Source organism: Ornithorhynchus anatinus, chromosome 8, assembly GCF_004115215.2.
Source record: "Ornithorhynchus anatinus isolate Pmale09 chromosome 8, mOrnAna1.pri.v4, whole genome shotgun sequence".
Lineage (NCBI taxonomy): Eukaryota > Metazoa > Chordata > Mammalia > Monotremata > Ornithorhynchidae > Ornithorhynchus > Ornithorhynchus anatinus.
In genome coordinates, this window is record NC_041735.1 from 20,036,666 (window position 1) to 20,048,694 (window position 12,029).

The following is a 12,029-nucleotide window of genomic DNA, read 5'->3' on the forward strand; positions in this document are numbered from 1 at the left end:
TCGAACTCCAGGACCCATGGAGTGAACTCTTTCAGACACTATCACTTTGTGGCTGCATCTTTGTATGTCCAGGCATGCGTTAGGATTGTCCAATATGGGATATAGGAGGATTGTCAGTGCAAAAAGCTATGGCAGAGGGAGGGATAGCTTGGCGAGTCTTTTCCCCATGGTGAGTCTTTTCCCAGTCCCCCCAACGTAAACACCCAGGTGAAATCTCCCCTATTCATTCATTCAATCCTATTAATTAAGCAGTTACTGTGTACAAAGCATTGAGCTAAGCACTTGGGAGAGTATATCAGTAAACAGACACACTCCCTGCCCACTACGTGCTAACAGACTTAGAAACTCCCCTATCCATTCCCCTTGGGCTCAACCTGTTCACACTCAACAAGGCCCAGAGACATTGGGTGTTTTCCAGTGGGGAGGTGGAGGGCAGGTTGGGAGAGGGGAAATTAGTCCGCCTGTCTGTGTGGATTTAGCTCCTTGAGTCAATGGAGGATGTGTGGTGTTCCCTTTTTGCCCTTAACCATGTCTGTTTCCCCTGGACAGTTTCCCAGATCCTGGACTTAAAGTGTGCAGCTTTGCAGGGGGGAAGCGTGGAGGGAGAAGGGCATAGAACCCCAGAGTAGGTTACATAACTCTCAGTCTGGTGGGGATGGGTGAAATGCAAGGTAGTTTCCCATTCAAGGAAGCCTGAGATGTCAGAAGGAGAGTGAGATGGCTCAGGCCTTCTCCCCAGATCCAGAGCCAGGGCTGAAGCCAAGGAGAGTTCCAGGGGATGGTGCTCAGACGCTTGAGGCTGAATCCACTTGGCTGATGGGAAGAACAAGAAGGTGAGGGTAAGTCCCAGAGAAAGTCCCACTACAGGTGGCTGTGCCAGGAGCAGCAAGCCTCAGATGTCTGTGGGCCTGGGTCTCGGCCCTACACTCCTTGGACAGCAGAAGGGAGGACCTAAGGGACAGGCTGTCCACTGGTAAAATGAGGGCATCCTGAAAAAGCCCCACCTTCTGAATATGGCCCTCCGAAAACACGCCATCCTTTGTTTGAAACCACTCTCTGTCTGGCCCTTACCCTTCGAGGAAGGCCTTTCTCCTGGTAAACACTGCCTCTTCCACCCACCTCCCCACCCTGCCCCCGCACACCTGCTAGCCACCGGGGTTGGGCTGTCCCTAAAGTAACTCATCCTGTGTGACCCCAGGTGTTCGGGAGGCTTTCGGGGCCTGTGGGTGAGTTAACGTCACCGGAGGCCACATACTGATTGCTTTTTGATGCCTGCCAACTGGATCTTTCCAAGTTTCCCTTTAAATAGGTGCCCTGTTTATTAGAAAAAGACCCCACTGACGGAAGTTTTTTTATGGTTTTTGTTAAACACTTACTATGTGCCAGGCACTGTACTAAGCGCTGAGGTAGATACAAGCTAATTAGGTTGGTTACAGTCCCTGTCCCATAAGGGGCTCAAAGCCTTAATTCCCATTTTACAGCTGAGGTAACTGAGACACGGAGAAGGGAAGTGACTTGCCCAAGGTCATGCAGCTGACAAGTGTTGGAACCAGGATTACAGTCCAGGTCCCTTTGACTCGCCAGCCTGTGTTCTATCCACTAAGTCGCACTTTTCACCTAGAAGTGTCTGTTGTGGATAAAAAGACCGGTGTGGGAATCCCACCATGTTACAGATACAAGAAGGAGGCTCCGACTCTGTTGTTGGCTCAATGTTTCCAGTGCCTAGTGCTGTTTTCTCTTTTTCCCCTTTGTCTCCTCTTCCTTAGCTTCAGATTCCAGCAGTATTGAGTGATCTCTGCTCCCTTCTGGCTGTGGGACTTCATGGTGTGTGCTGAATCATTCTTGCTTGGGGTGCTGAGGAAACCCTTGGTCTCAGACAGCCTTGGGAGCCCCCAGCTTCATGGCTGGTGCTACAATCCCCTCTCAGGCCTGAGCTTAGCAGCCTTTTCCTTCTCTCTCCCAGCCTCATTTGGCAATCAGACTCCCAGGAGGAGGTTGGCTGCTCTTTTGTCAGCGGGGCCTGGAGCTCATGACTCTTCCGGCTCCCCCGGCTCTCCTGGCTAACCCCGTTCTCCTGGCTCTCCCCTCTCTCCCCACTCTCCCAACCCAACAAGCCAGGCTTTTCCTCTCCCCCTTCTCCAACTCCAAGCCTGAGCTAACTGGACACCACCAGTGCAGGCTGGATTTGGTTTTCTGGAGGCTGCCAAATGTCCCCACCCTCTCCTCTGCGTGCTGTCATTCATTCATTCATTCTTATTTGTTGAGTACTTACTGTTTCCCCTAACCTTGCCCCCACCACCGGGCCCCTGGCCACGGAGGCCCTGACCCTCCCCTTCGCAACTGGCCTCTGAGCACAAGGGCCATGACCCTTGCCCTCCTCCCCAGCCCCTGACTACAGAGAACCCTCCCCATTCCTCCACAGCTGACCCCTGACTGCAGGCGCTCTGACCCTCTCCCTACACCTGGCCCCTGACACGGGGCTCCTGACTCTCCCAGCTGAACCGGGTGTCTTGCTGGATGGCAGCTCCAGGTTTGGCTGACAGACAGGTGACCGGGGTACTGGGGAGGCTGGGGGTGCTGGGCTGTGTCTCTCCACGGTCTCCACCCCTTGGCAGTGGGGGAGGTCATCCATCTTAAACAGCACGGGTTTCATGCCTGTGGGGAGCCGGGGACAACTGGAGTCGGTGCTCAATAAATCTTGCTAATCGATCGATCGACCGGGACCATTCAGGTAGCTTCCCCCAAAACACAACCCCTGGGAATAAATAAACCAGGTATCTCACTGAGATCCAGAAGAGAGATGGGTTGAGGGCCCTGGACTGGCCTCCCTCTAAAGTCCTCAGGCCCCTGGAGACTGGCCATCTCCACACTGACTCATTGTCCTTCAGTGGGGAGGAGGTGTCCAGATATCAATCAGAGCAGCTGTGCAGGTGAGCAGGGGTGGGCTGGGGGAAGAAGTGGGGGGCAGGGGGGCCCAGGACCCAGAAACCAAGGTCTTGGGACCAAAGGGAATCAATCCATCAATCAGGGAACAGTGTCCCAGCATATCCCTCTTCCCTCCACGTGGGTTAGATGAGGCTCTTCCGGTTCTGGGTCTGAGTGGGCTGGGAGAAGAAGGGGTTGGGTAGAGAAGAGGGGTGGGGGGAGAGGGCAATCTCTGAGGGTGTTTGCTGCAGATAAGCAGTGTGGCCTAATAGAAAGAGCCCAGGTTTGAGAGTAAGAGGACTTGGTTCCTAATCCCAGCTCTGCCACTTGTTTGCTGTACGACCTTGGGCAAGTCACTAAAGTTCTCTATACCTCAGTTTCCTCAGCTATAAAATAGGGATTCAATACCTGTACTCCCACTTACTTAGACTGCGAACCCCATGTGGGACGGGGACTGGGTCCAACCTAATTAACTTGTACTTACCCCGGAGCTTAGAACACTGTTTGACACATAGTAAGCCCTTAACAAATACCAGAAAAAAAAAATGTGAAGGGCCCTAAGCCCAAGCCCTGGGGAGCAGGAGGCAGGAGGAGCAGGCGGCCAAGAGAAGCCCCGAGAACTGCAGGGAGGCTGTAAGGATCCGGTGGAGAAGCTCAGAGGCAGTCAGCCACTCAAAAACTGCTCCGAGGGTATTCTCAGCTTCGGATCTGTGGGGAGACCAAAGCCAACTGGGCCACTGAAAGATCCCCAAGTGACTGCCTCTCCTACCCCCCAACAAAGTCAGGGTAGACCCCAGCCAGAGATCTCTGCGTGGGGCCTTAGTCCCTGGCCTGGGGACTAAGGATCGGGGCCCAGGGATAGGGGGACACTGCAATCCCTGCAGTGCCCCGGGCTTGATACGAGGTGTTGGGGTACTGAATATCAGGGCTGGGGGCTTTGGGGTGGGAGGAGGAGGTTAAGAGAGGCAGGTGGCTCCGGGGGCAGGGGATTTGTCTGATAAAAACACGATTTATCTGCTCCCCATCTCCGGGGCTGGCCCAGCATTCCAGGTGTATACCTCTGGAGCATCTGGAATTAATGATTGGCAGCCAGTCAACCAGAACCTGTTCGACCTGCCGGGAAGATTATAAAACGGGTGCAGCGGAGAGGGGAGGTTTGGAGAGGAGGACTGCCTTGGTGCTGCCAGGCGTGAGCGTGTTCTTGTGTGCGTCTGACCATCTGCCTGCAGGTGAGTATTTCCGCTCTGGGTTTTCGGAGGGGAGACTGAGGTGAGAGAAATGTATGGAGGCAGGTGGTCCCGGGATTGTAGTTCTTCACCCCTGATGTGGGGCTGCTGCTGTTGCCGCTGTCATTGCCGCCGCCGCCTTCTCCTGTGCCCTGAGATGCTCCTTGGACTGAGAGGTGGGGCCGAGGGTCCAGGGATATAGGCGACCTGCTAGTGGAGCTGGAGGGGAAGGTTTGGAGTTGAGAGTGTCAAAAATGTTTGCCTCTGAATTGGCTTTATCCCCGTCCCCCCACATAGCTAGCTCAATCCTGAGGCAGGCACCGTCCAGTGGAATATAGAGTTCCTCAGTGTCGAGTAGCACGGCATAGTGGATAGAGCACGGGCCTGGGAGTCGGAAGGCCAGGGTTCTAGTCCCGGATCCACCACTTGTCTGCTGTGTGACCTTGGGCAAGTCACGTCACTTCTCGGTGCCTCAGTTACCTCATCTGTAAAAGGGGGGTTAAGACGGTGAGCCCCACGTGAGACAACCTGATCACCCCGGATCTACCCCAGCAATTAAAACAGTGCTCAGCACATAGTAAGCGCTTAACAAATACCAAAATTATTATTATTATTCTCTGTGCCTCAGTTACCTCATCTGTAAAATTGTGATTGAGATTGTGAGCCCCAGATGGGACAGGGACTGCTTGCATCCACCCAGCACTTAGTACAGTGCCTGGCACATAGTAAGTGATTAACAAATACCATAAGTATTATTATTATTACTATTATTATTAATAACCCTTTGGAGCCCATCTGTGGGCTGGAAACTTACCACCTCTTCCGTGGTTCAAGCTGGGAAATGGCTGTAGCTCCCCAGCTGTAACACCGTGTACTCTGGAGAGGCAGGGGCCTGGAAGGCGGGAGGCCTTGGGCCTATTCCCAGCTCTGTCCCTGACTGAATCCCGTAGACTCATTGTGGGCAGGCAACATGTTTACCAACTCTGTTGTATTGTACTCTTCCAAGTGCTTAGTACCGTGCTCTGCACACATTAATAAATACTACTGATCGAATGACTGAGTCTTGGTTTCTCTTCCCGTGAAATGGGAGCAGTCATACGTATGCCAGGGGCCAGGAGAATCTCTCTGAGGGTTGGGCATCAACGATGTGCTGTAGGAGTTAAAGTAAATGACAGTACCCCCACTTTACTGACTTGTTCGGGGGAGAGAGGAAATGGGTGGAAACTGCAAGCAAGAGGGACTCAGGTTAGCAAAAAACCCTTCCAAACCATAAGGACTCTGAAAAACTTCCCTGGGGGTGGTACTCACTGTACCAGCAAAGTGACGATGGGCACCGTCCTGCTGCAGAGAGAAGAAATGGTCTTGAGGTTAGATGGGGGGTGTTCTTGAGGGGGCGTCAGGAACAGTTCCAACTGTGTCCCTAAGGCAGAGGAAGGTCTACAAAACCCACCATCACGGCAGTGGGTGGAGGAGAGCAAGAGCAGTCACAAGGCACTCTTTGTGCCGGACTTTTTCGTACTCCTTCCAGAAAGCAATCAGGGTCAGGCCTGGGGCTTAAATGCCTGGCCTCAGCCCTAGAATGTCAGGGAGACCACCCAGGGACTCCCCTTCAGATTGTGAGCCCCACGAGGGACAGACACTGTGTCGGACTTGATTTTCTTGTACCTATACCAGTGCTTAGTACAGTGCTCACACATAGGAAGTACTTAACCTGATGTAGTGGGTAGAGCAGGGGCCGGGGAGGCAGAAGGTCATGGGTTCTAATTCCGACTCTGCCACTTGTCTGTTGTGTGCCCTTGAGCAAGTCGCGTCACTTCTCTGGGCCTCAGTTACCTCATCTCTAAAATAGGGATTGAGATTGTGAGCTCCACATGGCTCACTGTGTCCAACCCGATTCACTTGTCTCCATCCCAGGACTTAGTACAGTATATGGCACATAGTAAGTGCTTAAAAAATGCCATGTTTATCATTTTTTATTATTATTATTAGCAAATACCATTAATTTAATGATTATTTCCCTGAGCTGTCTTTCCCAGGTGGCCAGAGGAATGAGCAAAATTACCTCTGGAGTGGCCAGCCTCTTGTCCCTTGGCCTTGGTCTGTCACTGGTCTAGGGCATTGGTCTGTCACTGGTCTAGGGCTATGACCAGCTGAGGTGGTGAGGGTAGAACACCTGTGAGGGCCAACTGGCCTCGTTATCGCCAACTTATCGTTATCCAGAAACTAGCTCGTAGCTAGTGGATAATCCAGCTCCCTCTGCTGATGCTCCTGTTTCTTGCCTGCTGGACCATTACCTGTATACCTGTGCTTCCAGCATAGTGACAGAGAGATGAGGAGAAACTCCAGCTTTTTCCTCATTAGTGACTCGGAAAGAGACGGAAATTGAGAGAAGGATAAAATTTGCTTTTTTAAATAACCCACCGGGAGGACCCGGGTAATCCAGAGAGGGGTGACAAACTTCTTAACTCCCTGGCCCATGCCCTATCCATTAAGCCATGCTGCTCCCTCTGTTCCTGCCGCCAGAGTATTACTGTTTTCTGGAGATTTTTTTCAGAAGTCGAGATATCTTTCCATTTGGGAATAAGCAAATTGAGGGCAGGAAACATGGCTTTTTGCCTCTGTTATACTGCCTCAAGTACTTCAAGTAGTTCAGTGCTCTGAGCAGAAAAGGAGCTCAGTAAATGATATTGACTGATTACGTTGAGGCAAGGGGATGGACTCAGTGATCTCTTATCCTTCCACCTCTGGGACGCCCCCACTTCTGAGCTGGAGCAGGGAAGGGCTGAGAGCTAGGGAGAGGGTGAACACCTGGTCTATGAAAGGCATCCTCTGCCCACAACAAACATTTGCCAGCACCTCCCGTCTTCCCCGGTGATTTTACTGGCCAGATCTGTTGACACTGTAACCCCAGAAACTCGAGATCCAACCGCTGTTCCTGCAGCTTCGGGGCTGCAGTGGCAATCTGTATCTTTTGAAGTCCTAGGAAGGATGGAGGAGGGAAGAGTAAGGAAGAGGGGCAAGAACCAGAGGGTCAGTAAACTCTGAGGAAAAGGTGGGCTGCCTGGAGGCTCCCGACGTGCAACCAATGGCGCTGTCTCCTGATGCTTTGATACCTCCAACCCTGCAGTCGACTCTTCCAGGACCACGTGATCTTCCATACTTTTCAGAGTGGGCCAGTCCACCCAACACAATGGAAGAGGAGTAGCACTGGGATTGGGGAGGAGAATTTATGGGGGAAAGTACATAGCTCAGACACACTATCTTTGCATTTTGATAATAAGTACTCTGTAATGCACCAACAGCATAAAGATTTAGGTGGCTTTTTTTTTAAGTCAATATTAAAATTCTAAGAGGGGAGCTGCAGTCTCCCAGCCTGGCTCTTTCCCAGGCTGGCTGGCCAGTTAGTTTTTCTCGAAGAATGGAACACCACCTGTAGCTTGCATGTCTTTCCCCCTCCTTGTCGGCCCCCTTCGGAGTGAGAAAGGGTGAACAGGGTGGGGTTAAAATCCCCAGCCGTCTGGCACATCTGAACATAACTCAGAATTCTGTGGAACTTAAACCGAGCAATAGTGCAGGCTCCAGGCTAAACGTGGGAGTCCAAGCTTCTAAATAATAATAATTATCATTATAATTGTGGTTTTTGTTAAGTGCTTACTATGTGCCAAGATAATCAGATCAAACATAGTTCCTGCCCACTTGGAGCTCACAGTCTAAGGTCTAGGAAGAACAGGTATTGAATGTCCTTTTTACAGAAGAGGAAACTGAGGCATAGAGATGAGTGACTTGCACAAGGTCGCACAACAGGCTAGTGGCAGACCCGGGATTAGACCCCAGTCCTCTGACTCCCAGTGCTCTTTCTACTAGGTCACAATGCTTCTTTCTAAAGGGGGCCGAGCTCCTGGCAGGCTGGTGCAGGCCTGATCGTCCCGAGGCGGGGAAAATTTTAACACCCACTCCCACTCTCTGTGTCGTCAATAGACTCGGCCGGTGGCCGGTGGTGGAATGATGTCATATGGAAATCCACCCAAACCCCTAGACCAAGAGCATTTCTCCGGGGAACCCTTGACCCTCTCCCCCTCAAGCTAGAGCCTTTGCGTTTCCCGGCCAGGGCCCTGCCCAACCAAGTGCTGTTTCAGAGTTGGACAAAGTGAGGCTGGGGGCTTTCTGAATTTTGACCTCCTGAGACCGCACTCCCCAGGGCAGCCGTGTCACTCACTTGCCGACTGAACCAGGGCTCAGTTGTCACGCCAAACCAAGATCTGAGGGTTTGTCTAAAATCGGTTGGAGAGGTCCATAGAAATCCCAGCCCATTCCAGACGCACCCCCGTGGTCTACCAGCCCGGGACCAACTTGCAGAGTCAGTTAAGAGCCCTCTGGGGCCCCCACGTCACCCCCTACTGCCTTCTGGCCTCCCAAAGCCCTCTGAGACTCGCAGACTTTCTCTCAGGTTCTTTTAGCATCCAAAGAGATGGCCCCAGCTTAAACATTAACCAAGGATCTGGCACAGGCAATAAAAGCAAAAAGGTATTAAGGTGGCCAGAGGGGTTAAAGTTCAGCCCTGACCTCACCCGCCCCATGCTCCCCAGTCACACCAACCTAGAAATCAATGGGACAGAGAGCCAGTGGGGAGCCAATGGGGAGCAGTCCTAGGGTTTATGAGCCTAACGCTCCCCAGCATCACCACCCCCTCCCTAGCCCGCCACACCCAGCCACGGGTCTTCCCTGTTCTGTCTGTCCCCGCAGGCCTCGCCGAGCCCGGCCTGAAGCCAGCCGACCATGCCCTGCCTCCGCTCCACCAGCCTACAGTGCCGCCTGCCTGCCCTCCTCGTCCTCTTCCAGGCCGTGCTGCTGGTCCTCTTCATCCTCTTCGTCACCTACGACGAGCACACAGACCCGGCAGCCCCCGCCGGGGACCCCCGCGACAATCCGCTCTACGCCATCTTCCCGCTGTTCCAGGACATCCAGGTGATGCTGCTGGTGGGACTGGGGCTCCTGCTGGCCTTCCTGAAGCGCTACGGTTTCAGCGCCATCGCCTACAACTTCCTCTTGACCAACTTCGCCACCCAGTGGGCCCTGCTGGTCCAGGGCTTCCTGCACCACTTCCACCAGGGCCGGATCCACCTGGGCATGACCAACGTGCTCGCGGCCGAGTTTGCCGCCGTCACGGTGCTCATCTCAGTGGGGGCGGTACTGGGCCGGACCAGTCCCATCCAGCAGCTCCTGCTGGCCCTGCTGGAAGTCCCGGCCTACGCGGCCTGTGACTGGATCATCACGGCTCACGTGAGGATCGTGGACGTGGGCGGGACCATCACGCTCCACGTGTTCGCCTGCTACTTCGGGCTGGGGGTATCGGCGGCCCTGTACCGGCCGGGGCTGCGGACCGGCCACCCCAAGCAGGGCTCCTCGTACCAGTCCGACCTCCTGTCGCTGGCCGGCACCATGTTCCTCTGGGTCTTCTGGCCCAGCTTCGTGGCGGTGCTGGCCCAGCCGGGGGACGCCCAGCACCGGGCCGTGCTGCACACCTTTCTGACGCTCAGCGCCAGCGCCCTGACCTCGTTCGCCGCGTCCAGCCTGCTGGAGAAGCGGGGCCGGCTCAGCATGGCCCACCTGCAGAACGCCACGCTGGCCGGCGGGGTGGCCATCGGGGCCGTGGCCGACCTCATGATCACCCCGGCCGGGGCCTTCCTGCTGGGCGGCGTCTCCTCGCTGGTCTGCGTCTTGGGCTTCCAGTACCTGAGCCCCTTCCTGGCCCGGAGGCTGCGGCTGCAGGACCAGTGCGGCATTCACAACCTGCACGGGCTGCCCGGGATCGTGGGGGCCCTGGCGGGCATCGTGGCCATCGCCAGCACGCCCGACGAGGCCTACGGGCACCAGCTGTTCCCGGTGTTCCCTCCCCGGGCCCCGCCGGGTTGGAACGGCACCCTGGTCGGGGACCTGCCGCTCCCGGCCCGGACCGCCTCCGAACAAGCCCTGTTTCAGGCCGCGGGACTCGGGGTGGCCTTCGGGGTGTCCCTCCTTGGAGGATACCTCACCGGCTGGGTGTTGAGGCTGCCCTTCCTGGCTCAGCCCCCAGACGATCTCTGCTTCGACGATGAGGCCTACTTCAAAGTCCCCGATGGGGCCGGGCCGGCCGAGTGGCAACCAGATGCCGACCCCGGGGGCTGTGTGCCCCTGAAGGACTGTGTCTGAGGCGGCATCCAAGACCCCCACCTCACCCGCCCCCACCAAAGCCCAGAGTATAGAATGAGCAGGGAGGGAGCCTTGGGCGGGGAAGGGGTTGGCACCAGAACAACCTACACCCCTTCACCCCCATTCCACCGCCACATCTCTGCCAAAACTGCCGGATGTCGCCTCTGCTTTGGCGCGGGCTCTGGTTTCACGGTTCCAGGTGGGTGCCCCGGTCTGAGGAGCAGGAGGAGAAGGGTGGGGGCCAAAGACGAGGGAGGGGTCTGGGGTCCACGTTCCTCCTGCTCACCTGGGCTCCGTTCTCTCCGCTGCCTCTCCTTGCACGCCGTCTCTCACCTGGGCTCCTTTCTCTCCGCTGTCTCTCCTTGCACGCCGTCTCTCTGCGCTGCTTCTGTGAAGAGTCAGTTGGGGAGGGGCTAGGAGGGAATAATAATAATAATGACAATTATGGTATTTGTTAAGCACTTACTATGTGCCAGTCACTGTACTAAGCGCTGGGATGGATACAAGTAAATCGGGTTGGACACAGTCTCTGTCTCACATGGGGCTCCCAGTCTCAATCCTCATTTTGCAGATGAGGAAACTGAGGCACGAAGACGTGAAGAGACTTGCCCAAGGTCACCCAGCAGACGAGTGGCACAGCAGGGATTAGAACCCATGACCTTCTGACTCCCAGGCCCGTGCTCTATCCATTACGCTATACTGCTTCTCAACGCGGGGAGAGGGGACAAGGAAAGGGGTGATCTTCGCTCGGATTTTTAGAGATCTCCCGGCCGATCAGCGGGCAGGGTTGGTCCCGTAAATCCCGCAAGGGTGGGGGGCGCCCCCGGGGCTGAGACTACGCCTCCTGCCTGGAGGAGGGGCGGAGGAGGCCGAGGGAGGACGGGGCAACGCGGGGCGACGTGTTGGGACAGTATCGCTTAATCCCCTCCGCCCCCCACCCCTCCCACTGCCTGCTTCTCGTCCCACTCAGGCCCTGGCACATACCTCCACTGGATTTCCAACTGCCAAGCACTTGGGAATGACTTTGCCCTCAAAATAAAACCTCATTCGTCACCCCCGCGGCCAGAGCTGCCTTCTTGCTGCTGATGCTGCAGTTTTGGATTTTGCGCTTTTTTTTTCCCAGTGGTATTTGTTAAGCGCTCACTATGTGCCAGGCACTGTGCAAAGCGCTGGGGTAACTGCAAGCTAATCAGGTTGGACATAATCTACGTCCCACATGGGGCTCGCGGTCTTTATCTCCCTTTCACAGATGAGGGATCCGAAGCACAGAGAAGTTAAGTGACTCGTCCAAGGTCATGCAGCAAACAAGCGGCGGACCCGAGTTTAGAACCCAGGTCCTTCTGACTCCTGGGCCCGTCAACCGCTTCTCTGTAGTTTTCTTACTCTGGGTGACCCCTACAACCCTGCCCCTCGGATAGGAATCTACTCCCCCACCTAAACTCATTCCTCCCACCCCACCTTCTGCTCCCTTCCTCTCCCCATAGGGAAACTGAGGAAATCTGCAGTGTTTGGGGGGGAGGTGTGGCCTGCCCCTTCCCCAACCAAGGCTCCACCTGAAGCAGAGTCTGTCTGGGCTCCAAGGAACTGGGGCTGCCCTTCCCGGAGAAGAGAAGGCTGAGAGAGGGTTTAGCAACATGGGGTCCATGTTGGGGGCTAGACCCAGGCCCTGCCCCCGTGGGCGTTTAGCTT

At 55.2% G+C, this 12,029-nt stretch overlaps 1 protein-coding gene across 1 annotated transcript; it reads left to right on the forward strand.

Annotated features, from left to right (window-relative positions):
• Positions 1–8,927: 8,927 nt before the first annotated feature.
• LOC100076143 (ammonium transporter Rh type A-like) lies at positions 8,928–10,340 on the forward strand. Its single transcript, XM_039912891.1, has 2 exons — positions 8,928–8,993; positions 9,108–10,340. The coding sequence occupies exons 1-2, from the start codon at positions 8,928–8,930 to the stop codon at positions 10,338–10,340; spliced, it is 1,299 nt and encodes a 432-aa protein (XP_039768825.1).
• The last annotated feature ends 1,689 nt before the right edge of the window (positions 10,341–12,029 follow it).